This window comes from Bos mutus, chromosome 22 (genome assembly GCF_027580195.1).
Source record: "Bos mutus isolate GX-2022 chromosome 22, NWIPB_WYAK_1.1, whole genome shotgun sequence".
Lineage (NCBI taxonomy): Eukaryota > Metazoa > Chordata > Mammalia > Artiodactyla > Bovidae > Bos > Bos mutus.
The window spans coordinates 23,384,474-23,408,450 of NC_091638.1; the positions used below are offsets into that span (position 1 = coordinate 23,384,474).

The following is a 23,977-nucleotide window of genomic DNA, read 5'->3' on the forward strand; positions in this document are numbered from 1 at the left end:
GGCACTAAGTATATACGGCACCTGATATATAATGTCAGAGACCACATTCATCTTCCAGTATCAAAGGAAATGTTTATTAAAATAATGGGCACAAGAATCTTAAGCTAAGCTTTCTAAGCTTACCAGGAAGTTAGGGAAATTTCATTTTGACAGAGAAAACTATCAACTATGCCCTAAACTACGCTCCCTACAAACACGTCCTGGGTATTGGAACGCCAGCCACTTGGGACACATCTAGTCTTCAACTGTATATGTTATATTTTATGCAAAATTTTCAGCTGTATTCAAACACAAGTTTATTCTGGAATTCAGAAAAAAACTGACACCATAGACAATCCTTGTACAAAATTAACCCAGTTATTTCAATTGCAAATACAAAGAAACGTGTTTTTCAAGACACTTGGCACTTCTTAGGAACAATCTCAGCACTGCCACATGCAACAAAACCAACCAAAAATCCTCCTTAAAAAGCCTAGACAGATTGAGAGGCGCCAACTCTACTTTTCTCAGTAGAAACTATTCCAAGAGAATTACAAGCTTCAGAGACAAATCAGATTAAGAGGAAGTAGACTTGACTTTAGTGCCTGAAATACAGTTTTCATAAAATAAGACCTTTATTCTTCTGAAGAGAAAGCTGGCTTTCATTCTGCTATATATTCGAGTCTCTTAAATCTCACTAAGAGGGACGGGAAAGAAAACTAGGCTTACCAAAAATTTTCTGCTTTTTGGTAGCCAGCTCTTGTCAACTTTAGGTCTTCTTTACGTAACTCAGCAGTTCATCTTTTTCCAGTTGGTAACCACTTTTCTTCCACTGTTCCCGCAACTGCTGTAAGAGCACCCCAATTTCTTTTCCGGAGGAGATGCCCACTTTCCTGATGTCATGGCCACTTACAGGAAACGGGGGAATGGACCACTGCTGCATCTGCTTCAGAAGACCGTGCTCGCCTTGGTACTTGAGAAGCTCACACACACGAGCAGTCGCATCAGCTTCTCTAGACTGAGGGCCAAAACCAAACATCACCACACTTGCAATGATCTTATGCTGACATTTAAATAAATGCAATGTGCAAATTTTCATTTAAAATAAAGGAAATTCACATAATACACTGTGGGTCCTAGTATTAATGAATTGGTTGCAATTAGTGGAGATGATCTATACTCTAACCAAGCTGTGAAAATACTTACGTCTATGATGAAGTCTTGATAGGGTTTCAGTGGTTCTGAACTATCTACTGCCTTAATTAAATCTTTCCTATTTTTAACAATAAATAAACCCAGATTCTTCTCTTCTTTTGAAATCTTCAACCTCAGGTCCAATTTCGTGACATCATCCTGTACTTTGAACAGTGAGGTCAAGAGAGTCATTGGCTTTGGTGAAAAACCTTCCACATTTTTACTGACTTTGTTAAATTCTTCTAAACTTGCATTAGCAGGTAAGCCTGTAGGGACAAAAGCATTTTCCACCCATTTTTAGATACATTTTAAAAGCTCCCATCTTAAGCACACTGTGTCATATTCAGAAATGTCCTGGTACCAGGATCCACTGCTGGTGCAGTCTTACAGGTGAGCCGCTGCCCACTACTGCTCTCCCCTCCCACATCTCAAACCAGCACTGTGGCTCTGAGTGGTATTCTGACACCTACTGAACTGTCTGTGTAAGGCCCGCCTTCTCCGTGCTCTGCACGTGTTAACTCCCTGAAGCTCTCAGCTCTCCCATTAGACAGCTGCTATTATTTTCATATCCCTTCTTTAGATTTGCAAACAGGAAATAACCCAAGTTACAAAGCTGATAACGTGGTGAAGCTGCACTCAAAGCCCCAGTGGACCGACTCCAGAGGCCCCTTTGTCCACCCTCACATGCTGCCCTTGTGCTGTCCCCTGCCTGGAAAAACTCCTCCTCCTGGCCACTCCTGGCTCAGAGTCTACCATATTTTAAAGTAGTCCATTTTTCCTTTTGGAATTAACTACATTCACTTTTTTTCCTTATGAAATTTTAAACGAGATATGTTTCATTGCCAAAAAGGCAAACGTTTTACAAGTTGGGACTCACCTATGTAAGGAGCCACATCGAGTTCATAGATGAGATGAATCAGATGGTTCACGTGGTTACCAGTAAGTATTTTTTTCAGTTCCACCCAGATCCGCTCTCCTGATACTCCTGCCAAGCCTTTTGCATTTTCTGCAATTGCTTCCAAAGTCTCAGGATCATGGTCACCAGGTGTGTCAACAATTTTCCCGTAAAACCTACAAAGTAAACATGTCCAGAAGCACTGCCTTCATGCTGGCATTTCACCAGAAAACTGCGCTCTTCATTTTCCTGATGCTACTAGTGAGGTCTAGGAGGGACCTTAGAAATCATCTGCTCATCTACCTTCTCTTTTTTTCTCAGCTCAGAAAACCTGAGCTCCAAAAAGTGTAAGTTTGGCCTTCAATGAAGGTCTATTGATTGGTACTGACAGTGGACGCATAAACCAGAGCAGTCTTGGGCAGGCTCTAAAACAGGTCCAAGATATCGTCATGGAGTAGTCTTGCTTCCTCAAAGGTTGCCTGTCTGTACACATCAATGCTTTCAATTAAGAGTTTCACATGAAACACATCTCATTGCAGACATGGGAGTGTATTTCATGGACTCTTGGAAGCATTAAAGTATACCTGCTTTTACCACTCATTTCTTCACAATGCATTGCTCAGTTCGGTTCAGTCGCTCAGTCGTGTCCGACTCTTTGTGACCCCATGAATCCCAGCACACCAGGCCTCCCTGTCCATCACCAACCCCCAGAGTTCACTCAGACTCACGTCCATCGAGTCAGTGATGCCATCCAGCCATCTCATCCTCTGTCGTCCCCTTCTCCTCCTGCCCCCAATCCCTTCCAGCATCAAAGTCTTTTCCAATGAGTCAACTCTTCGCATGAGGTGACCAAAGTACTGGAGTTTCAGCTTCAGCATCATTCCCTCCAAAGAAACCCCAGGGCTGATCTCCTTCAGAATGGACTGGTTGGATCTCCTTGCAGTCCAAGGGACTCTCAAGAGTCTTCTCCAACACCACAGTTCAAAAGCATCAATTCTTCGGCGCTCAGCCTTCTTCACAGTCCAACTCTCACATCCATACATGACCATAGGAAAAACTATAGTCTTGACTAGACGGACCTTTGTTGGCAAAGTAATGTCTCTGCTTTTCAATATGCTGTCTAGGTTGGTCATAACTTTCCTTCCAAGGAGTAAGCGTCTTTTAATTTCATGGTTGCAGTCACCATCTGCAGTGATTTTGGAGCCCAAAAACATAAAGTCTGACACTGTTTCCCCATCCATTTCCCATGAAGTGATGGGACCGGATGCCATGATCATCGTTTTCTGAATGCTGAGCTTTAAGCCAACTTTTTCACTCTCCTCTTTCACTTTCATCAAGAGGCTTTTGAGTTCCTCTTCACTTTCTGCCATAAGGGTGGTGTCATCTGCATATCTGATGTTATTGATATTTCTCCCGGCAATCTTGATTCCAGCTTGTGTTTCTTCCAGTGCAGCGTTTCTCATGATGTACTCTGCACAGAAGTTAAATAAGCAGAGTGACAATATACAGCCTTGACGTACTCCTTTCCCTATTTGGAACCAGTCTGTTGTTCCATGTCCAGTTCTAACTGTTGCTTCCTGACCTGCATATAGGTTTCTCAAGAGGCAGGTCAGGTGGTCTGGTATTCCCATCTCTTTCAGAATTTTCCACAGTTGATTGTGATCCACACAGTCAAAGGCTTTGGCATAGTCAATAAAGCAGAAATAGATGTTTTTCTGGAACTCTCTTGCTTTTTCGATGATCCAGCGGATGTTGGCAATTTGATCTCTGGTTCCTCTGCCTTTTCTAAAACTAGCTTGAACATCAGGAAATTCACAGTTCACGTATTGCTGAAGCCTGGCTTGGAGAATTTTGAGCATTACTTTACTAGCATGTGAGATGAGTGCAATTGTGCAGTAGTCTGAGCATTCTTTAGCATTACCTTTCTTTGGGATTGGAATGAAAACTGACCTTTTCCAGTCCTGTGGCCATTCCAAATTTGCTGGCATATTGAGTGCAGCACTTTCACAGCATCATCTTTCAGGATTTGAAATAACTCAACTGGCATTCCATCACCTCCACTAGCTTTGTTCGTAGTGATGCTTCCTAAGGCCCACTTGACTTCACATTCCAGGATGTCTGGCTCTAGGTGAGTGATCACACCATCGTGATTATCTTGGTCATGAAGATCTTTTTTGTACAGTTCTTCTGTGTATTCTTGCCACCTCTTCTTAATATCTTCTGCTTCTCTTAGGTCCATACCATTTCTGTCCTTTATCGAGCCCATCTTTGCATGAAATGTTCCCTTGGTATCTCTAATTTTCTTGGAGATCTCTAGTCTTTCCCATTCTGTTGTTTTCCTCTATTTCTTTGCATTGATCGCTAAGGAAGGCTTTCTTATCTCTTCTTGCTAGTCTATGGAACTCTGCATTCAGATGCTTACATCTTTCCTTTGCTCCTTTGCTTTTCGCTTCTCTTCTTTTCACAGCTATTTGTAAGTCCTTCCCAGACAGCCATTTTGCTTTTTTGCATTTCTTTTCCATGGGAATGGTCTTGATCCCTGTCTCCTGTACAATGTCACAAACCTCCATCCATAGTTCATCAGGCACTCTATCTATCAGATCTAGGCCCTTAAATCTATTTCTCACTTCCACTGTGTAATCATAAGGGATTTGATTTAGGTCATACCTGAATGGTCTAGTGGTTTTCCCTACCTTCTTCAATTTCAGTCTGAATTTGGTAATAATGTATTGCTATAGTGATCTAATTAAATGACTGTACCTTAGTCCATGTCCTGTGATTTGTAAAGAGAGACTGTTTGCAAACACTTAAGTCTAAAGGAATAGCAGTTATTGACAAAACGTAAAGTCTGTCAAAGAATATTCTGAGCATTATCCCAAGCTGTAAAAAATTAACTATTAATAGATACAAATTAGCCAGTTACAATGGTTTGCCTGTTATAGTTCAACATTGAAGACTGCTACCCACAAAACCATCCAGGTGCATTACACACCTTCCAAATTCATCTAACACATTTCCCATGACCACCTAGAACTGTAAGCCACATGAAGGCACACTGCCACTCGTTACTCCAGGTTCAAAGCACCTAGGACAGTAATAAGCACTCAAATACCCGTGTGATGAATGACTGGTGCAGAAAATAAGACTTAAAACTGCATTAAAGATCACCACAGAAAGGAGTGAATAAATGATCTGGAGAACGCAAAGATGAGGCGTCTCAAAGTCACAGTACCCTGTCTCTTGGAGACAGAGACGTGAGGTGGCGCCACGGTGCACGGGCTGCTGCGCATTTCCCATGACGAGAGAGAACCGCACTTTGGTAAAAATAATATTCAAAACTGTATTATTATAATTTATAGAAAGGCCTTACCTGAAATACCTTAAAATTCGAAGATAATCTTCTTGTATCCTCTGTTTAGCTTGTCCAACAAATCTAACTTTCTTATTTTTTAAATCTTCATAACCATTAAAGTAGTCAAATAAAGTACCATCAAAACCTAGTCATTAAAAGAGGGAAGAAAAATCACTATTAGCAAATAAGAATTGGAAAACACTGGCCCATACATAATAATCATTCAGCCATTTAAAAAAAGAATGAAATCTTGCCATTCGCTATAACATGGATGGATCTTGACGACATTGTGCAAGTAAAAGAAGCCAGACAGAGGAAGATAAATTATATGATTCCATTCTTATATAGAATCTTAAAAACAACAAGCTGATAGAGAACCGACTGGTGGTTGTCAGAGGCTAGGGTGGGTACAATGAGTCACCAGAGTCAAAAGGTACAAACTCCCAGCTATAGAACAGGTCCTGAGGAGGCTGAGTACACCATGGCAACTAGTTAACAACGTGTGTGTGTGTGCGTGTGTGTGCACTCAGTTGTGTCTGACTCTGCAACCCCAAGACTGTGGCCACTACAGTTAACAATACTGTATTACACATTCGGAAGTTGGTAAGACAGATTTTAAAAGTTCTCATCACCAGGGGAATAAAATTCTGTAAGTACATATGCTGTCAGATATTACTAGACTTACTGCGGTGATCATTTCTTGATATATACAAATATCAAACATATTTGTATACTGAATCTAATGTAAGGCTGTATTTCATTACCTCAATTTAAAAAATTAAACAGAAAAAACTGGCAAACTTAAAATCTGCAAAAAAAGTATCACAAACAGGAAAAAATTCGGGAAAGAGATAGACAGTGAAGTACTGATACGAGTAACATTCATCTGTATCCAGTACCAAATGGAACATACAATGGAATAAAAGGCTGCATTTACAATAGCAATAAAAAGACAACACACTAAATAAACAAGATGTATGCCAGTATGAAATGGGCAAAAACAATAAAACAAGCGATTTTCAAGTTAATAATGGAAAATAAACAACAACACCCAAAATAACCTGGAAAGAAGAAATGATAGTTAAAACTATCTAGAAAAATGTAAAAACTGTAATAAACCATAGGGAAAAAATTTATAATCCTAACGCAGGGAAGACCTTTCAAAATATGATTACCAAAAGAAATGAAAACACAACACCAAAGCCTTCAAAGAAATTATTAGTAAATCCAACTACATGAAACATTAGATATTCATTCCTGGATAGCATGAAAATGACACAATATGAAATTGCATTAAGGTAACATACTGGGGAAAACATTTACAGTTAGTATCACAGAGACAAATGGCTTTCTATTATCTACAAAAACCTCCTAAATAAGAAAGACCATATGTAGAAAAGTTAAGGGAAATGTTAAATTGGTACAGCCACTGTGGAGAACAGTATGGAGCTTCCTTAACAACTAAATACAGAACTCCCACGTATGCCCAGCACTCCCACTCCTGGCACACACCCGGAAAAAGCCATAGTGCAAAAGGACACACACAGCCGTGTTCTGGCGCCGCTCCTAACAGTCGGGATACGGAAGCAACCTAAACGCCCGTCGACAGAGGAGCAGACACAGGTGATGTGGTAGATGCGTGCAATGGGTGTTACTCGGCTGTAACAACAAAACCGGGCCATTGACCGAGACGGACCTGGAGACTATCATACAGAGTGAAGCAAGAAAAACACCCTGTATATTAACATGTATGTGGAATCTAAAAATGATATAGATGATCTTATCTGCAAGGCAGAGAGAGACCCAGAGGTAGAGAACAAAACACGGACAACGGGGGAGGGAAGGGGTGGGATGCACTAGGCGACTGAGATTCAAATATATACACTACTGGACACTGTGCAAAACAGAAAACTAATGACAGACTGTATACAGCTTGGGGCACGGCACTCAGTGCTCTGTGGTGACCTAAATGGGAATGAAATTCACACAAGGTACAGCTGATTCACTCTGCTGTACAGCAGAAACTTGCAACACTGTAGGTCAACTATACTCTAATAAAAATTTTTTAAAGAGGAAAAAAAATGAACTAAAATATATATGACATATAAAAAGCTTTAAAATGAAGATTTTCAACTTCAGTTGTAAGAAGTGGACATTTATGAGATAATCATTTTTCAGACCTCCATCAGCTCAGCAAGGACCTAAGTCCAATTACATGTTAGCCAGGGGACAGTGAAATCTGAAATCTGACAAGGACACTTCTCCGTGCAGCCTTCTGAACTTGGTGAATTTTGAACCATGTGAACCTAACATCTGTTCAATATGTTATACATATATTTCTAGCGCAATATCCTCTCATGTTGAACAAAACAAAACAAAAAACTTAACGATTTTAATATAAGGCACATAAAACCTCAGGTATGTGTGAAGTGACCAAGTCCTCCCAGCTATCCCAGGACTTCCCTGATTTAAAAACTGAAAATCTCCTGTCTCAGGGATACCTTAGTCCAGGCAAAATGAGACAGGTGGCTGCTCTGGGAACTAAGATGGAAAAACAGAAACACCTGGAGCAAAGACACAGATGCCAGCAACCACCCAAATGGGGAGCTCCGTGGGCCTGAGACAGACCTCAGCACGTGGCATCACAGGAAGGCGGGAAAGGAAGAAAGTAACCACTCGTCATGATTATGGCAAATGCAGCCACACTCTAAGCTCAGGCTTAACTCCTGCCAAACTCTTCTTGGCATTTTGACACTTACAGCCAATTTATAAGGCTCCAGATTCAGAAAGATACAACAGGAAATGACAACAAACAAAAAAACTTAGACAATATGATTACAACGTACATGCGGTACACCTATCTCCTGTTACTTCTCTTACTGAACAGACACAACTCCATGAGGACTGTGGAAACCAGATCTTTTTCAGTAAAGGAAAGATCAAAATTTGCAGGAAAAAACAGTGTTACAAAAGGGAAAATAAGAGTTTGAGAAACAAAGTGACCATTATCACCCCCAGAACTAGGAATGCTTTGTCTGATAAGGTTTGAAAAAAGTATGGATGGGAAAACGGGCTGAAGGTAAAGATTACTGAGTAGTATCTGTGTATATTTTGTTTTGCTCTGAATATCCTTTGAAAAAATGATGAGTAGAAGTTAGAAATAAAGTTGAGGTGCTGAGCATAATGCAGTGGTTAAGGACCTAACCTCTGAAACCAGGCTGCTTAACACATTATTGACCAGGAAACTTTTGCAGACGCTAGCTATACATATTGAAACACTCTAGTCAATAACATTCAGGTAACGAAAGATGTATTAATATGTCTCTGGTCAATAAACTGTTGAGTTGGAATCCTAATTCAGCAGTTTACTGGCTGCAGGACTTTGAGCAAATTTTACTTAGTTACACACCAAGATCTGCCTCACAGGGTTGGTGGGAAGATTAAATTTCTGTGATGGGCTGAGAACAACGACGGTCACATTTTATAAGGGCTCAGCAAATGTCAGCAAACAGTAGCACCGATAAGAGCTTTTATTTTTATAAAACAGTATCTTGAAAAAGAATATTAGTTTCTCTTTTAGTTATATCTGATTATGAGACATTAGTTATAAAGTTTTCATACACTGAACTAGTTGGAGCAGTTTAACACTAAGTAAAAATGATATAAGAAACTAACACCTGGAGTTTGACCCCATAATGGAGAGAAAACATGCCTCCAACTAGGCTCCCTCTGGTCATAAATCACCCAGGCTCTGGAAACCCGGGCTCCAATCAAAGCTCTCCGTGACTTGGGCTCAATTACTTAACGTCTCTGAGTCTGTTTCCACATCTGTTGAATGAGTTTAATACCTACTTTATGGAGTCTTCCTGAGCATTAAATGAGCTGAAGTACATCAAGTGAGCACTGATGCACCTCAAGCCAGGGAGGCACGCTAGAAATGTTACTGGGCATTAATGTAATTAGCAAAGTGTGCCCACTTGGGTCTACAGCCCCCTCTCCATCCCACAAAGTGGGTACCACTGCTTCATCCTTTCACTATTACTGTGCCACAGGTAAGAGTGGATGCCCATCTTTTCTAATCCAAAGACTTAACCCTGAAGAACTTGCCTAAAATTTAAAGGACAAAAAACGATGCTTCAACTGCACACCAAAACGCTAACCTAATTCACACTGACTCCCATTACGATCCTCACTGCTTTCTTTCCTGAGCAAAATGTTATGCTCAGATGATCAACAGGCTTCCTCTCACATGCCAGGGCTGAGTAGAGACGGTCCGTAAGCCGTGGTGCCACGGAGGACTGTGAGGCAGTGCTGGGCACATGGAGCAACAGAGGAAGTGACATCACTGACCATGTCCACCACAGGAACCAGCAGAGAGGGAAGGTGGGGCGTGTGTGTGTCCAAGACAGGAAGAAGGGGCAACGCGCGCGTGTGCACGGTCCTCGCCTGAAACCTAACATCTTTTGATGCGGTTCATAAGGAGCCCCTGGCTGAACGTGCACCAGGGACTCGCCACGACCAACTCCTCTAACCCTCAGGACAGCCCTGCAGAGGAAGCTGCTATCCAGGGCCTTGCGTTACAGTGAGAGCGACCGAGGCAGCGGAACCCAGGAACCTCGGCTCCACAGTCAGTTTTAACCACAGCCTGTCTCTTCACAGAAACTGACACAAGCCCTCCAGTGGGAGAACACTGCCAGAAGACACGTTTCACGTGAAAAGGAAGCATTCGGACTGAAGGAGTTAGAACGCGACCCCCAGGCGTTACCTAAAAACATGGAATTTATGGTGAGATCTCTGCGCTCAGCATCCTTCTGCCAGTCAGTCGTGAATTCAACCTCGGCGTGTCTTCCGTCAGTGGCTACGTCAATCCTCAGTGTAGTAATTTCAAAATTTTCTTCATGAAGCTGGAAGTAAATATGTTTTTCAAAAATTAGTTTTCAGTATCACTGGATGGATTGAAAAAAAAAGTAAGTCCTGACAAGTATATATCTTCTTTTCTTTTTAAGTCAACTAGTACACATATCGGAGAAGGCAATGGCACCCGACTCCAGTACTCTTGCCTGGAAAATCCCATGGATGGAGGAGCCTGGTAGGCTGCAGTCCATGGGGTCGCTAAGAGTCAGATACAACTGAGGGACTTCACTTTCCCTTTTCACTTTCCTGCATTGGAGAAGGAAATGGCAACCCACTCCAGTGTCCTTGCCTGGAGAATCCCAGGGACGGGGGAGCCTGGTGGCTGCCGTCTCTGGGGTCGCACAGAGTCGGACACGACTGAAGCAACTTAGCAGCAGCAGCACACATATACCTTGAAATACAATGACACCCACAGTATTCAAAGACACATCCAAACAACATTTTTAAGAAATAATAAACCCCTCTTAATTTAAAAAGATAAGTTTGCATAGAAAAAATGGCAAGCCTGACAAATTATGTGGCAGAAAGTAAGATCCCTTAAAATATTCTGGTTCTTCAATACAAAACCAGGCTACTCTTTTAAATATTTTTTTAATAGCTCCAATTTTCAAAGAGCTGAATATCAATTTATAGAATATAATCCACTGAGCAAAGGCCCGACAGAGGAAGAAATATAGGCAACACATCCTGCAGCTCCTTTGCTGGTTACCTTCAATTACGTTACAATAAAGTGCCCTGTGCATCCTGGGAAAAGAGGTCCCCCCTGCTGGGAGAAGCGGAGTAGCTCCGTTACAGTCACGTGTGAACTTAGCCTGAGAAAGTAAGTGAGCTCTGGACATGCAGATGCGGAAGAAGAATAGTTCAAGATGAGCAAAGGCACAGTGGAGAGAAGATGGGTACATGCAAGAGCAAGTTCACAGCATACACGGGGCATCCACATCGAGGGGCAGACAGCAAAAGGTTTCACATGCCAAGCAGGGGTTCGGGATCTTTTCATTAGGAACTGAAAGCCATTAATGATCGGTAAAGTCGGTTCTGGCTTCCCTGATGGCTCAGTGGGTGAAGAATCTGCCTGCAATGCAGGAGACACAGGAGACGTGGGTTCAGTCTCTAGGTTGGGAAGATCCCCTGGAGAAGGAACTGGCAACCCACTCCAGTAATCTTGCCTGGAAAATCCCACGAACAGAGGAGCCTGGAAAGCTACAGTCCATGGGTTGCAAAGGGTCGGACATGACTGAGCGACTAATACACAGAGTCTGTTCTGGAATTCCTCTCAATCTCATGTACTGTTTTCTACAAACTGGTTCTCACTGGGGAGTTCCAGAATTAGGAATTTGAGGCACAAGTTAACTCAAGAAAAACAGTGTAAATATTAAGACAGTTGAAATCTACAGAAAACAAAGAGACCCCCAGAGTGCCTCCCTCGCCCAAGCAGAGAACCAGAGATTGACTAGAAAGAATGACCCCAAATAATAACAACTTGAGGCACCATATACAAAATCATGGGAAATGAAAATGAAAACAAGGTTGTGAAGAAAACCCAACATGACCTCTATCCCTTTCTGCAGTCAGTTTTCAAAATGTTAATCAGCAGCCTTATTCCAACCTGGGTAATGCTAGAGGATTTCTCTGGTGTCCCCAGATGAAAAGCCCTCCCGATACTGATAGCAGGGTCCCGTCACTAACAAGGCTGCTGCTTCCACACAAAACTACCTAAACTGCCCAGGGCTTTCTGCATGCACTCCATTACTGCAACAAAGAGACACTGAAAAGCTTCCACACTGAAGGAACGCCAACAGCAAAGACAGAACAAGCTCAAAGGAAATAAAGACATCACCCAAGTACCTAGCCCCTTCACGGATCACAGCCTTGTTGTGGCGAAGGGGCCTGGAGAACTCAATGACGCTATGAGCCATACTGTGCAGAGCTACCCAAGGCAGATGGGTCACAGTGGAGAGTTCTGACAAAACGTGATCCACCGGAGGAGGGGATGGCAAACCGCTCCAGTATACCTGCCGTGAGGACCCCATGAGCTGGATGAAAAGGCAACGAGAGATGAATCCCCCAGGTCAGAAGATTTCCAACACGCCACTGGGGAAGAGCAGAGGACAACTATTAACAGCTCCAGAAAGAATGAGGCGGCTGGGCCAAAGCGGGAAGAAGCTCAGCTGTGGATGTGTCTGGTGATGAAAGTAAAATTCCACGCTATAAAGAACAGTACTGCATAGGAACCTGGAATGTCAGGTCCACGAATCAAGGTAAATTGGATGTGGTCAAGCAGGAGATGGCAAGAATAAACATCGACATTTTAGAAATCAGTGAACTAAAATAGACTGGACTGCAATGGGTGAATTTAATTCAGATGACCATTATATCTACTACTGTGGGCAAGAATCCAACAGAAAAAATGGAGTAGCCCTCAGAGTCAACAAGAGTCTGAAATGCAGTACTTGGGTGCAACCTCAAAAATGACAGAATGATCTCGGTTGGTTTCCAAGGCAAACCATTCAACATCACAGTAATCCAAGTCTATGCCCCAACCAGTAATGCTGGAAAAGTTCTGAAGCTGATTAATTCTATGAAGACCTACAAGACCTCCTAGAACTAACACCAAAAAAAGATGTCCTATTCATCACTGGGGACTAGAATGCAGAAGTAGGAAGTGAAGAGAAACCTGGAGTAACAGGCAAGTCTGGCCTTGGAGTACAAAATGAAGCAGGGCAAAAGCTAACTGAATTCTGCCAAGAGAATGCACTGGTCATAGTAAACACCCTTTATCAACAACACAAGAGACAACTCTACACATGGACATTACCATATGCTCAATACCAAAATCAGATTGATTACATTCTTTGTAGTTGAAGATGGAGACACTACATACAGTCAGCAAAAACAAGACCCGGAGCTGACTCTGGCTCAGATCATCAGCTTCTCATAGCAAAATTCAGGCTTAAAGTAAAGAAAGCAGGGAAAACCACTAGGCCAGCCAAGTACAACTTAAATCCCCTATGAATATACAGTTGAGGTGACAAATAGTTTGAAGGGATCAGATCTAGTAAACAGAACGCTTAAAGAACTATGGACAGAGGTCCATAATGCTGTACAGGAGGTGGCAAACAAAACCTTCCCAAAGAAAAGGAAAGGCAAGAAGGCAAAGTGGTTGTCCGAGGAGGCTCTACAAATAGCTGGAGAGAGAAGAGAAGTGGAAAGCAAGGGAGAGGGAGAGGTACAGCCAAGGAAACACAGAGCGCCAGAGAACAGCACAGAGAGATGAGGGCTTCTTCCATGGACAATGAGCAGAAGCACAGGAAAGCCACTGAACGGGCAAGACTAGAGACCTCGTCAAGGAAACTGGGGATGTCAAAGGCACACTTCATCCAAAGATGGCTCCTAAAAAGGACAGAAGCTAACAGAAGAAGAGGTCAAGAAGAGATGGAAAGAATACACAGAACTGTACAAAAAAGATCTTAATGAACCGGATTACTATGATGGTGTGTGTGGTCAGTCACCCAGACCCCCACATTCTGGAGTGTGAAGTCAAGTGGGCCTTAGGAAGCACTGCTGTCAATAAAGCTAGTGGAGGCGATGGAATTCCAACAGAGCTATTTAAAATCCTAAAAGATGATGCTGTCAAAGTGCTTCACTCTATATGCCAGCAAATTTGGAAAACCCAGCAGTGGTCACAGAACTGGAAAAGGTCAATTCTCATCCCAATTCCCCGGAGAAGGCAATGGCACCTCACTCCAGTACTCTTGCCTGGAAACTCCCACGGACGGAGGAGCCTGGTAGGCTGCAGTCCATGGGGTCGCGAAGAGTCAACAGAACTGAGTGACTTCACTTTCATGCGTTGGAGAAGGCAATGGCACCCCACTCCAGTGTTCTTGCCTGGAGAATCCCAGGGACGGGGGAGCCTGGTGGGCTGCAGTCCATGGGGTCACACAGAGTCAGACACGACTGAAGCGACTTAGCAGCAGCAGCATCCCAACTCCCAAGGACAGTACTAAAGAATGTTCAAACCACTGGACAACTGTACTCATCTCCCATGCTAGTGATGTTACGCTCAAAATCCTCCAAGTTAGGCTACAAAGTACATGAACCGAGAACTTCCAGATGTTCAAGCTGGGTTTAGAAAAGGCAGAGGAACCAGAGTTCAAATTGTCAACATTTGTTGGATCATAAAGAAAGCAAGGGAATTTCAGAAAAACATCTACCTCTGTTTCACTGACTATGCTAAAGCCTTTGACTGTGTGGACTGTAACAAACTGCGGAAAACTCTTAGAGAGATGGAATTACCAGGCCACCTTACCTGCCCCCTCAGAAATCTGTATGCAGGTCAAGAAGTAACAGTTAGAACCTTGTATGCAACAACAAACTGATTCAGGATTGAGAAAGGAATATGACAAGGCTGCTTATTGTCCCCTTGTTGATTTAACTTATACACAGAGCACATCATGAGAAATGCTGGGCTGGATGAAGTACAAGCTGGAATCAAGTGCCAGGAGAAATATCAACAACCTCAGATATGCGAATTACACCACTCTAACGGCAAAAGCAAAGATGAACTACACAACCTCTTTTTGAGAGTGAAGGAGAGTGAAAAAGCCTGTTAAAACCAAATATTTAAAAAACTAAAATCACAGCATCTGGCCTCATTACTTTATGGCAAACAGAGGGGAAAAGGTGCAGGTAGTGACAGCTTTCTTCTTCTTGGGTTCTAAAATCACTGCAGATGGTGACTGCAGCCATGAAATTAGAAGATGGTTGCTTCTTGGCAAGAAAGCTGTGACAAACCTAGACAGTGTGTTAAAAAGCACACACGTTGCTTTGGTGACAAAGGTCCGTACAGTCAAGGCCATGGTCTTTCCAGTAGTCACGTGCGGTTGTGAAAGCTAGACCATACAGAAGGCAAAGTGCTGAAGAATTGATGCTTTTGAAGTGTGGTGCTGGAGAAGACTGTCGAGAGCTCCTTGGACAGCAAGGAGATCAAACCAGTCAACCCTAAAGGAAATCAACCGTGAATACTCATCAGAAGGACTGATGCTGAAGCTCTAATACTTTGGCCACCTGATGTGAACAGCTGACTCACTAGAAAAGACGCTGATGCTGGGAAAGGTAGAAGGCAGAAGGAAAAGAGGGCAGCAGAAAATGAGACGGCTGGATGGCATCACTGATGCAATGGACCTGAACCTGGGCGAACTCCACGAGACGGGGAAGGACAGGGAAGTCTGGCGTGCTGCAGTTCATGGCGTGGCAGAACCGGACACAGCACAGCAACTGAACAACAGAGTAGCTAGAATGGATACTCTCAGGGAGTATCAGATGATACTGCATCTGAAACAAGAACAGGACGCTTTCAAAAATATTCAGAAAAGACCTCTTGGAAATATAAAAAAGACAGCAAAAGTTGCCAACAGAAAAACTGGATGATCAAGTTAAGGCAGTTTCACAGAAATTAAATGAAAATATAAGAGACAAAAGACAAAACTAGAGGATCAGTCCCTGTGGCCCAACATCCAGCATTCACGGAGGTTTCCACAGAAGACACCTGCCAAAGGGGATGGAGTCAGGAGAGGAGTGAACACGAGAAGGCCCACTCAGCGCCTGACGCCGAGGCAGTGCCCAATCCAAGCCAAGGCACGTCCTCTTCAAATTAAAAACACCAGGGATAAAGTGATCAGAAAGGCTTCCAAAACGGGGAGGGGGGAATCCGTTCTCGAACACGGGAGAAATCTGAACAAGCTCAGGCTTCTCAGTGGCAACTCTGGGAGACAGAGAACAAAGCCTTTACATTTCTGCCTGAGAGCGATTCCCAGCCTTGAATTCCACAGCCAACCAAACTATCCGATCAGCGTGAATGGAGGCAAAATAACAGCGTTTTCACTCATGCCAAGCTCTCTCAGGCCACTAACATGAGGGCATAAACCAAGACAGAAAGCACATGGGATCAGGAACCAGGAGGTCTAATAAGGAAAGGGGCAAGTTCACTCCTGGGTCTGACACACGGGCCTCCCGTGTGTGGGTGGGCCCGGGTGGGAGGAGGCAGACAGCAGCAGGTGACCCGGCTCCAGAAGGCCCCAGAGGACGCGCACAGGGGGGCCCAGTGGGAGCGAGCGGCGGCCCAGTGGGAGCGAGCAGCGCCCCAGAGCCGCGTCAGAGACACACTACCAACTGCAGGGCCCCCCAAGCATGAAGCACAAGGAATGGAGTCACAGCGCACCACGCCATCTAGCTGCAAACAACGGGGTGGGGGGGAGCATTTGGCCAGAAACCACAGCAGAAATGGCCTGAGGCAGCCAAGTCGCCTGCCTTGCAGGAAGTCAATAAACAACATCTGAAGACTGGAAATTTAAAACGAAAACCAAACACTGAAGCATCAGAAAGGTCTGTTTTAGAAACGCAGAGGGAAAAGGTACCGACCATGAATATTAGCTGAAAGGGGGGGCAACAAAGGAGGGTGCAGGGTTTCACAGGAGGCAGAGGAGACTTCTTTTTTTAATGAGGCTTCTTTGCTATTAAGTTTTTAAACACTAGAAATCATCTATAAATTTTTTTAAGTTTTCAAAACAGGCAACGCCGCTCCTGCCAGACTCTTCACTCACCCTGGCAGTGATGGTCCCGTGCTTCTCTCCTTTGTTGTTGATCATGCGGATGCCGACCGACTGGAACAGCTCCTTCATCTGGGCTGGGGTGGCCGTGGTGGCAAAGTCCACATCCTGCGGCTTCACCCCACTCAGCAGATCCCTCACGGCTCCTCCCGCGATTCGCAACTCATGATTTTCCCTGACAAATAATTCTGAGACAAAAAGGAACGTTTTTTATTTCAGTGGGTTTCTGTCAAGAATCACAGAAGCACAAGTTCTTCCATCTATTTGGCACAGCAGAGATAACTGAACTCAGTCTTTTTATATAAAACTGGGAGAGCAGGGGTGGGTTGGGGTGGGAGGTGGGAGCCATGGTATACTCTTGGCTGATTTACACTGTGGTATGGGAGAAACCAATACAACATTGTAAAGCAACTATCCTCCAATTAAAAATAAGTAAATTAAAAAAAAAATACAAACTGTGAAAACAAAGCCCACAGCAATGAAGGGACCTGCCTGCAGCAGAACGCCTTCAACAATCATGAGAAGCAGGGAACTTGCAGAATTCTCCTTAGGTTAATTCAGAATATCTAAATGCCTCAAGGTTATCAATGTAAATCTGAATTACTACCAAAAAGTACAGGGAATACTCTAGAAAGGTGAAGTGTTCCTGCACATCCTCGGTGTGTTTTCTCTTGAAGCCACCCAAGCCGAGCTGCTGCTACGTGCTGGACTCACACGCGAGGCCTGGGTATCCTCCTGTGAACATTATCACGTCAGAGAACATCCACACGAGACAAGGCCTCTCTGTGACCAGCGTGCATCAAGACACCTAGTAATCATGTGTGAATGAAGACGAGACACGCACACTGCCGGACAGCACCCTCTCACAGTTAATACACGCGACTGTGCCTTAGGTACCAGTTTAATCATCAAGCTGTGTTCCCACCTTCCAGGTAAGGATTATTAAGACCATCAGACTAACCCCTGCTTCCTGACACCCGAATCCACAGCAAAGCCCCCAAATCATGTGATACAAGCCCAAATCCTACAAAAAGTCCTTTCTACAATGGTTTTTCTCAGAGGCCTCGAGATTCTCCTCGGTCAGCAAGCCCCACTCTGCCTGGACTTGCTGAGGGGTGTTCTTACTGGTCCTTGGCAGGAGGGTGCATCAGAGCTCCAGCACCACAACACAACTCAAGACGTCACCCTCCAGCCCATGCCAAGCTCTGCGCTCTGCCATCCTCCTCCTCTACCTGTCCTTCCCAAACCTCCCAGCTCCACACCTCTGCAGACTCCCCAGAATCATCTGCTGCAAAACAACCAAGGTTGCTCCCTCTACCTCCCCGCTTGACTAAAAGCTCTTGCACACGGAAACCACTTCCGGAAGCCCCTCCCAGAGGGACTGCTTATACTCCTCCAGCCCCACGTTTCCAGTCAAGTCCCAGTGATTCCTTAATATGGGGTCCATGGTTCCTTAAAATAAAACACTAAAATCATCTGTTAGTGCACAGTTTTCACGAGACTCAGACAGGAAGGGTAAACAAGAGTTTCATGAAATAGCACTCACCCTTACTATAAGTACCATGCAATCCAACCTGTTCTATTCTTTATCTTCTCTCTTTTTCCTCTATTTTTTAACACTGGTCATGACCACTAAATTGATTTTATGACCCATGAACAGGTCACACGAACTCTGGTGCTAGACAAAACTCCTGAGAGCCCTTGGCTAGCAAGGAGACATTCATTGGAAGGACTGATGCTGAAGCTGAAGCTCCAATACTTTGGCCACCTGATGCAAAGATCCAACTCACTGAAGACCCTGAACCTGGGCAAGATTGAGGGTAGGAGGAGGAGGAGGCAACAGAGGATGAAATGGTTGGATGGCATCACCGACTTGATGAATATCAACTAGAGCAAACTCCGGGAGATGGTGAAGGACAGGGAAGCCTGGCGTGCTGCAGTCCATGGGGTTGCAAAGAGTCAGACAGGACTGAGCGACTGTACAACAACAATAACCATTTAACTTACACAAAAATTATTACATTTGGAACTTTAGCCTCATGTATAGAATGAAGGAGGGGCTTCCCAGGGGGCGCAGTGGTAAAGAATTGGCCTGCCAAAGCAGGAGATGTGGGTTCGATCCCTGGCTCAGGAAGATCCCTTGGAGGAGGAAATGGCAACCCACTTTAGCATTTTTGGCTGGAAAATCCCATGGACAGAGAAGCCTGATGGGCTATATATAGTCCATGGGGTCACAAAGAGTCAGACATGACCTAGCAACTAAACAACAGGATTATATGGCTATCCTTAAGCAAAAGGAAAACAAATTACATGAAATAAATTGACATAAAATTCTATATGAGCATCGTACACTATCCTAAACCTTCCAAATTCTTGCACACTGAAAACTAATTTTACATTTGGCGAAACAGCTATCATGATTCAACAACTGGTATAGAATTAAGCTGCACAGCAGCACCATACAACGGCCATCTTTTTTTTTTTTCCCTTGTTGCTTTTGTGCATGGTTTTCACAAAGTGCACTGTATTTTAGCAAGACATTCAAGTCTTTAGAAACTAGCAGAGATCATATAGAAGTAACTATTTGATTTTCTAACTGCTGGGTATTGCACTAAAAGATTACATCCTTGCCACTTCCACTATAACCGAGAAAACCTGGGTTGGTCTTTCAGGGCCAAGGCCACGGGCCAAATCCCACCTCTCTCTACCGCACTCTTCGCTTTCTCACTTGCTAGGACTTCACCTCTCAAGGTAAAGCACATTTGGCCCTTGAAGTCAGGGTTAGGAAGCCAAACGCAACTGGTAAAAACTGTTCAAGGACCTACAGTAATCAATATCCACGGTCTTGTTTCCAAAAGAGAAACACAGAAGGGGCTTCCTTGACGGCTCAGTAGTAAAGATTCCACCTGCCAGTGCAGGAGACGTGGCTGCAATCCCTGGTCCGGAAGACCCCACATGCTGTGGAGTGACTAAGCCCGTGTGCCACAACTACAGAGCCTGTGCTCTGGAGCCCAGGAACCACAACTACTGAGCTCACACACCACAAGTGCTGAAGGCTTCGTGCCACGTAGCCCATGCCCTGCAACAGAAGAAGCAACTGCAATGAGAAGCCCCCACTCGCCGCAACTCGAGGGGAAAAAAAAGACACAGCAATGAAGACCCAGCACAGCCAAAATAAATGCATTTTCTACATCCAGTCATTTGGCGGCTATCTTCCAAGAAACCTCTTACAATGAAGACAGTAAAAGTGGGAGCTGGGAGAGACATATGAAGAAAGAACAAACTCAAATTCAACTGTAAGTCAGAACCTACAGATATGAGCTGTACACACAGTAGCCACATGTGGTTCCTGAGCACTTGAAATGTGGCAAGTCTGAATTCAGATGGTCTATACTAAACGCCAGATTTCAAAGATTTATAAGCAAGAGTGGGAAACATGTCACTCGTAATTTGTACACAAATATGACTTTAAAATGACGGTATCTTAGATGTACTGAATTAAATGAGATGTACTAAAAAGTTATTAAAATTAATTTCACCCATTTCTCTTTTTCACTCTAATTAAAATTCAGAGTGAAGTATCTACTTTAGGCCCCCTACTTCAAGACCATATGAAACTATGGTCTATAAAACTATAAAACTCAAGTAGTTCTGGACCATTTACTTCTAACATATACCTAAAAGTCACCTTATTTCAAGAACAGGAAAGTAGCTTTGTCAATAAGCTAATACAGGGACACCCCCCGTGGTCAAGTGATTAAGAATCCACTTTGCAATACAGCATACAAGGGCACAATCCCTGGTTGAAAAACTAAGATCCCACACGTCACAGAGCAACTAAGCCCGTACCCCAGAATTCCTGAGCCCATGAGCCAAAACCAGGGAGCCTGTGTGCTGCAGTGAAGATCCCACATGCCCCAACTGAGGCTGGCGCAGCCAATGAGGATTAAAACAAAAAATCAGCTACTAAAAGGCCAGTCACTTTAAATCAATGTTCCTTCACCTTCTGGGCATCAGAATTAATGGAACAGTTTTTATAGAAATTTACAAATGCCCATACTCCTCAGAGATTCCAGTCAGTAGGGCAGGAGTGGGACCCTAGCATCCGTAAGCTATAAAAGCCTCTCAGGTGAATCTAAAGGACAAACCAACATGTAAGGTCATGTTTCTACATATATACACCTTAATATACTTCCCAAATCACTGACGGTGACTTTAGCCATGAAATTAAGACACCTGCTCCCTGGAAGAAAAGCTACAACAAACCTAAACAGTGTATTAAAAAGCAGAGACATCACTTTGATGACAAAGGTCCATCTAGTTAAAGCTATGGTTTTTCCAGTAGTCATGTACGGATGTGAGAGTTCGACTATGAAGAAGGCAGAGTCCCTAAGAATTGATGCTTTTGAACTGTGCTGCTGGAGCAGACTCTTGAGTCCCTGGGACAACAACGAGATGAAACCAGCCAACGCTGAAGGAGATCAACCCTGAATATTCACTGGAAGCACTGATGCTGAAACTGAAGCTCCAATAGTTTGGCCACCTGATGTGAAGAGTTGACTCACTGGAAAAGACCCTGATGCTCGGAAAGATTGTGGGCCGAAGAAGGGGACAACAGAGGAGGAGATGGTTGGATGGCATCACTGACTCAATGGACACGAGTCTGGCCAGACTCCAGGAGATAGTGAAGGACAGGGAAGTCTGGCGTACTGCAGTTCATAGGGTCCCAGAGAGTTGGGCATGACTGAGCCACTGAACAACCCATTGTATTTATAAAGACATGACTAGGAGACCATAAATTCTGCAGTGCAACTGTGTGCACTGTGTGCACTCAGTATCAACAGCGATAGTTGATACTGAGTTGAGAACTGCGGCAAGCAACACGAAGCGCCTGTGACCAGGCACGTAGCTAAAGCCATTTCCTGTGTCCCTTCCAGATAAGGGTTGTATATGCACAAATGGAGATGACTCCCACTTACTTCTGCCTCTGGTTCTCTCGGAAAGCACTGATACCTGGGCCAGAAATATAGCTTAGTGGTGATAAGCTGGGTTCTCAAATCAGACTGCAAAAGTTCAAATCCAAGCTCTTCAGTTATTAGTTATAAAAATGGTGCCAAGGAATTTCACATTCCTAAGCCTATGCTTCCTCAACAATATAACAAGAGAAAAAGTATCTAATCCTTAAGTCAGTAGGCCTAATTCTGTGATGCATATAAAGTACGTGGGGGTAACACAAAAAAGCCATGCTTTTTACTGCAATCATTATTTGCCTCTTCTCATGACTTGGCTATAGTTTTGGATTATTCATAGTAAACCCTGCTTTCACTAGCTCAACATTCACAAAAAAAACTACGAATGTTGGCTTAAAAACATTACCTCTCTGCCTCTCCATTTATACAAACTTCCAAAGCAAGAGGAGGCATCCGACTTCTCACCTGTCAGACTCTTCAATCCTTCTGTGAAAAGTGACTGGAATTCTGGAGACTGCAACTTCATTGTAAACATAGAGTGCTTCAGAAGGCACAGTCTACTCCAGCTGCAGCTCAGTAACTGCCTGCGCCAGGGATCCAGGCACCTCAGCATCTGGGGAGAAAGTCACCACCTCGCATCTACAAGACAAGCATGCACACACCACGATGAAATTTACAAGCGCAGGACAATGAGGGGATGCGCAGTGATTTTATCAACAGAGACACAGTCGTCTCCTGATCATGTGAAAAACGGAAAAAACTGACAACGTGAGGGAGAATTACAACTGGGTCTACCCCTGCAGTTACCCGGTTTTGCCCTCCTGAAGCACTTGCTACTATGTTAATACCGCATTCTACTGTCGGGATGCTCTCCTGGGAGACCGGTCTCAGTTAAAGCCTGAGGTACAAGGCTGCCACGAACAGTGGTTCCAGAAAATGTAACTCAAACACTTGCAGGGACACTTGCTCTTCTCCAGAATAATTCACAGTCGTGTGTACATCAGCATACTTGCTCACACACACCTGAGACTCATGACCCCGGGATATGTCCTACTCACTGGAAAACAAGATGTTTTCCTATCATCTGTCCTTGCTGCCCGCTTCTTCTTCATTCATCATCCGCCTATCCCATCAAGTCTCCTGAATCCCACCCATTCACACTCTGCCATCTGTCGTCCATCATCATCACGCTCCGTTTTTCATGTAGGGTGGGCCTCTGGGAGGCAGCAACAGATCGCAAACAAACCGAAAGAAACCCCAGAGAAGAACCATTCCTTTTCTTGGAAAAGCAGGTTTCAAAGAGCGGCGTTTCCCGCCAGGGGGCGAGTTCTCCTTATCCAAAGAACTGGGGAGGAAAAACACTGCACTTCCTTCCACGCTTCAACACAGAAAACCCAGTGGGAACCCAGGCACTGAAACTGTGTGGCCTGTCCCCCACAGCAGGTGCTGGACCTAAAAGGGAGGCCAAAGGCCCGGCCGCAAGGAAGGGAAAGCGCCCAGGGGAAGCCCGATGAATCAGCCCGCAGTCAGTGAGATGTAGCAGAAACGCGGTCCCACGACCTCGACAGTGGGCTCTATTCCCGAGGGCGGAAGAGGCCTCTCACCGCCCCGGCACCCGCCTTCCCCAAGACCAAGCCCGTGGGACAGTCCCAGGGTCCTGCCATCGCTGCCGCTCGCCCCCCAGCAGCGCGCAACCGCACGTCCCCCGCACGCCTTCTCACCGTCCCCACGGCTCCGTCGCCGTCGCGTGCACTTCCGGGCAGCAGGCGCCGTGACGTCACCAATGCGCGCCGGCTGACCGCAAATGGGAAGTCACGGAAGGGAGTGGGCGGTACTTTACCAAGCTCTCCCCGTCTCTCCCACTTCGCAGCCTGCAGCGTACCCTACCTTCAGCAAGGTTCCTGAGTTCTTCCCAGTCCTGCACAGCCAGGCTTTGCTCCTGGGGGGACCCTAGGGACCAGTGGCTGTACATTTATTTTAATTATACCTCACCGCACCTTTCTCTTGGAGAGGAAGTGGCAACCCACTCCAATGTTCTTGCCTGGAGAATCCCACGGACGGAGAAGCC

General features: G+C 44.5%; 1 protein-coding gene across 4 annotated transcripts; it reads right to left on the bottom strand.

Moving 5' to 3' along the window:
- Positions 1-279: 279 nt before the first annotated feature.
- TRNT1 (tRNA nucleotidyl transferase 1) lies at positions 280-23,755 on the bottom strand. 4 transcript variants are annotated; one of them, XM_005911489.3, is made up of 8 exons: positions 23,631-23,755; positions 22,375-22,548; positions 16,934-17,127; positions 10,186-10,324; positions 5,439-5,565; positions 2,051-2,244; positions 1,186-1,439; positions 280-997 (listed from the first exon to the last, which is right to left on the bottom strand). In XM_005911489.3, the coding sequence occupies exons 2-8, from the start codon at positions 22,520-22,522 to the stop codon at positions 749-751; spliced, it is 1,305 nt and encodes a 434-aa protein (XP_005911551.2). In that variant the 5' UTR covers positions 22,523-22,548; positions 23,631-23,755; the 3' UTR covers positions 280-748. The 4 variants fall into 4 exon arrangements, with proteins under 4 accessions (XP_005911551.2, XP_014339122.2, XP_070216265.1 ...); XM_014483636.2 differs by having other exon boundaries at positions 22,375-22,522; positions 23,631-23,649; XM_070360164.1 differs by lacking the exon at positions 23,631-23,755 and adding an exon at positions 22,968-23,596 and having other exon boundaries at positions 22,375-22,522.
- Between the last annotated feature and the right edge of the window lie 222 nt (positions 23,756-23,977).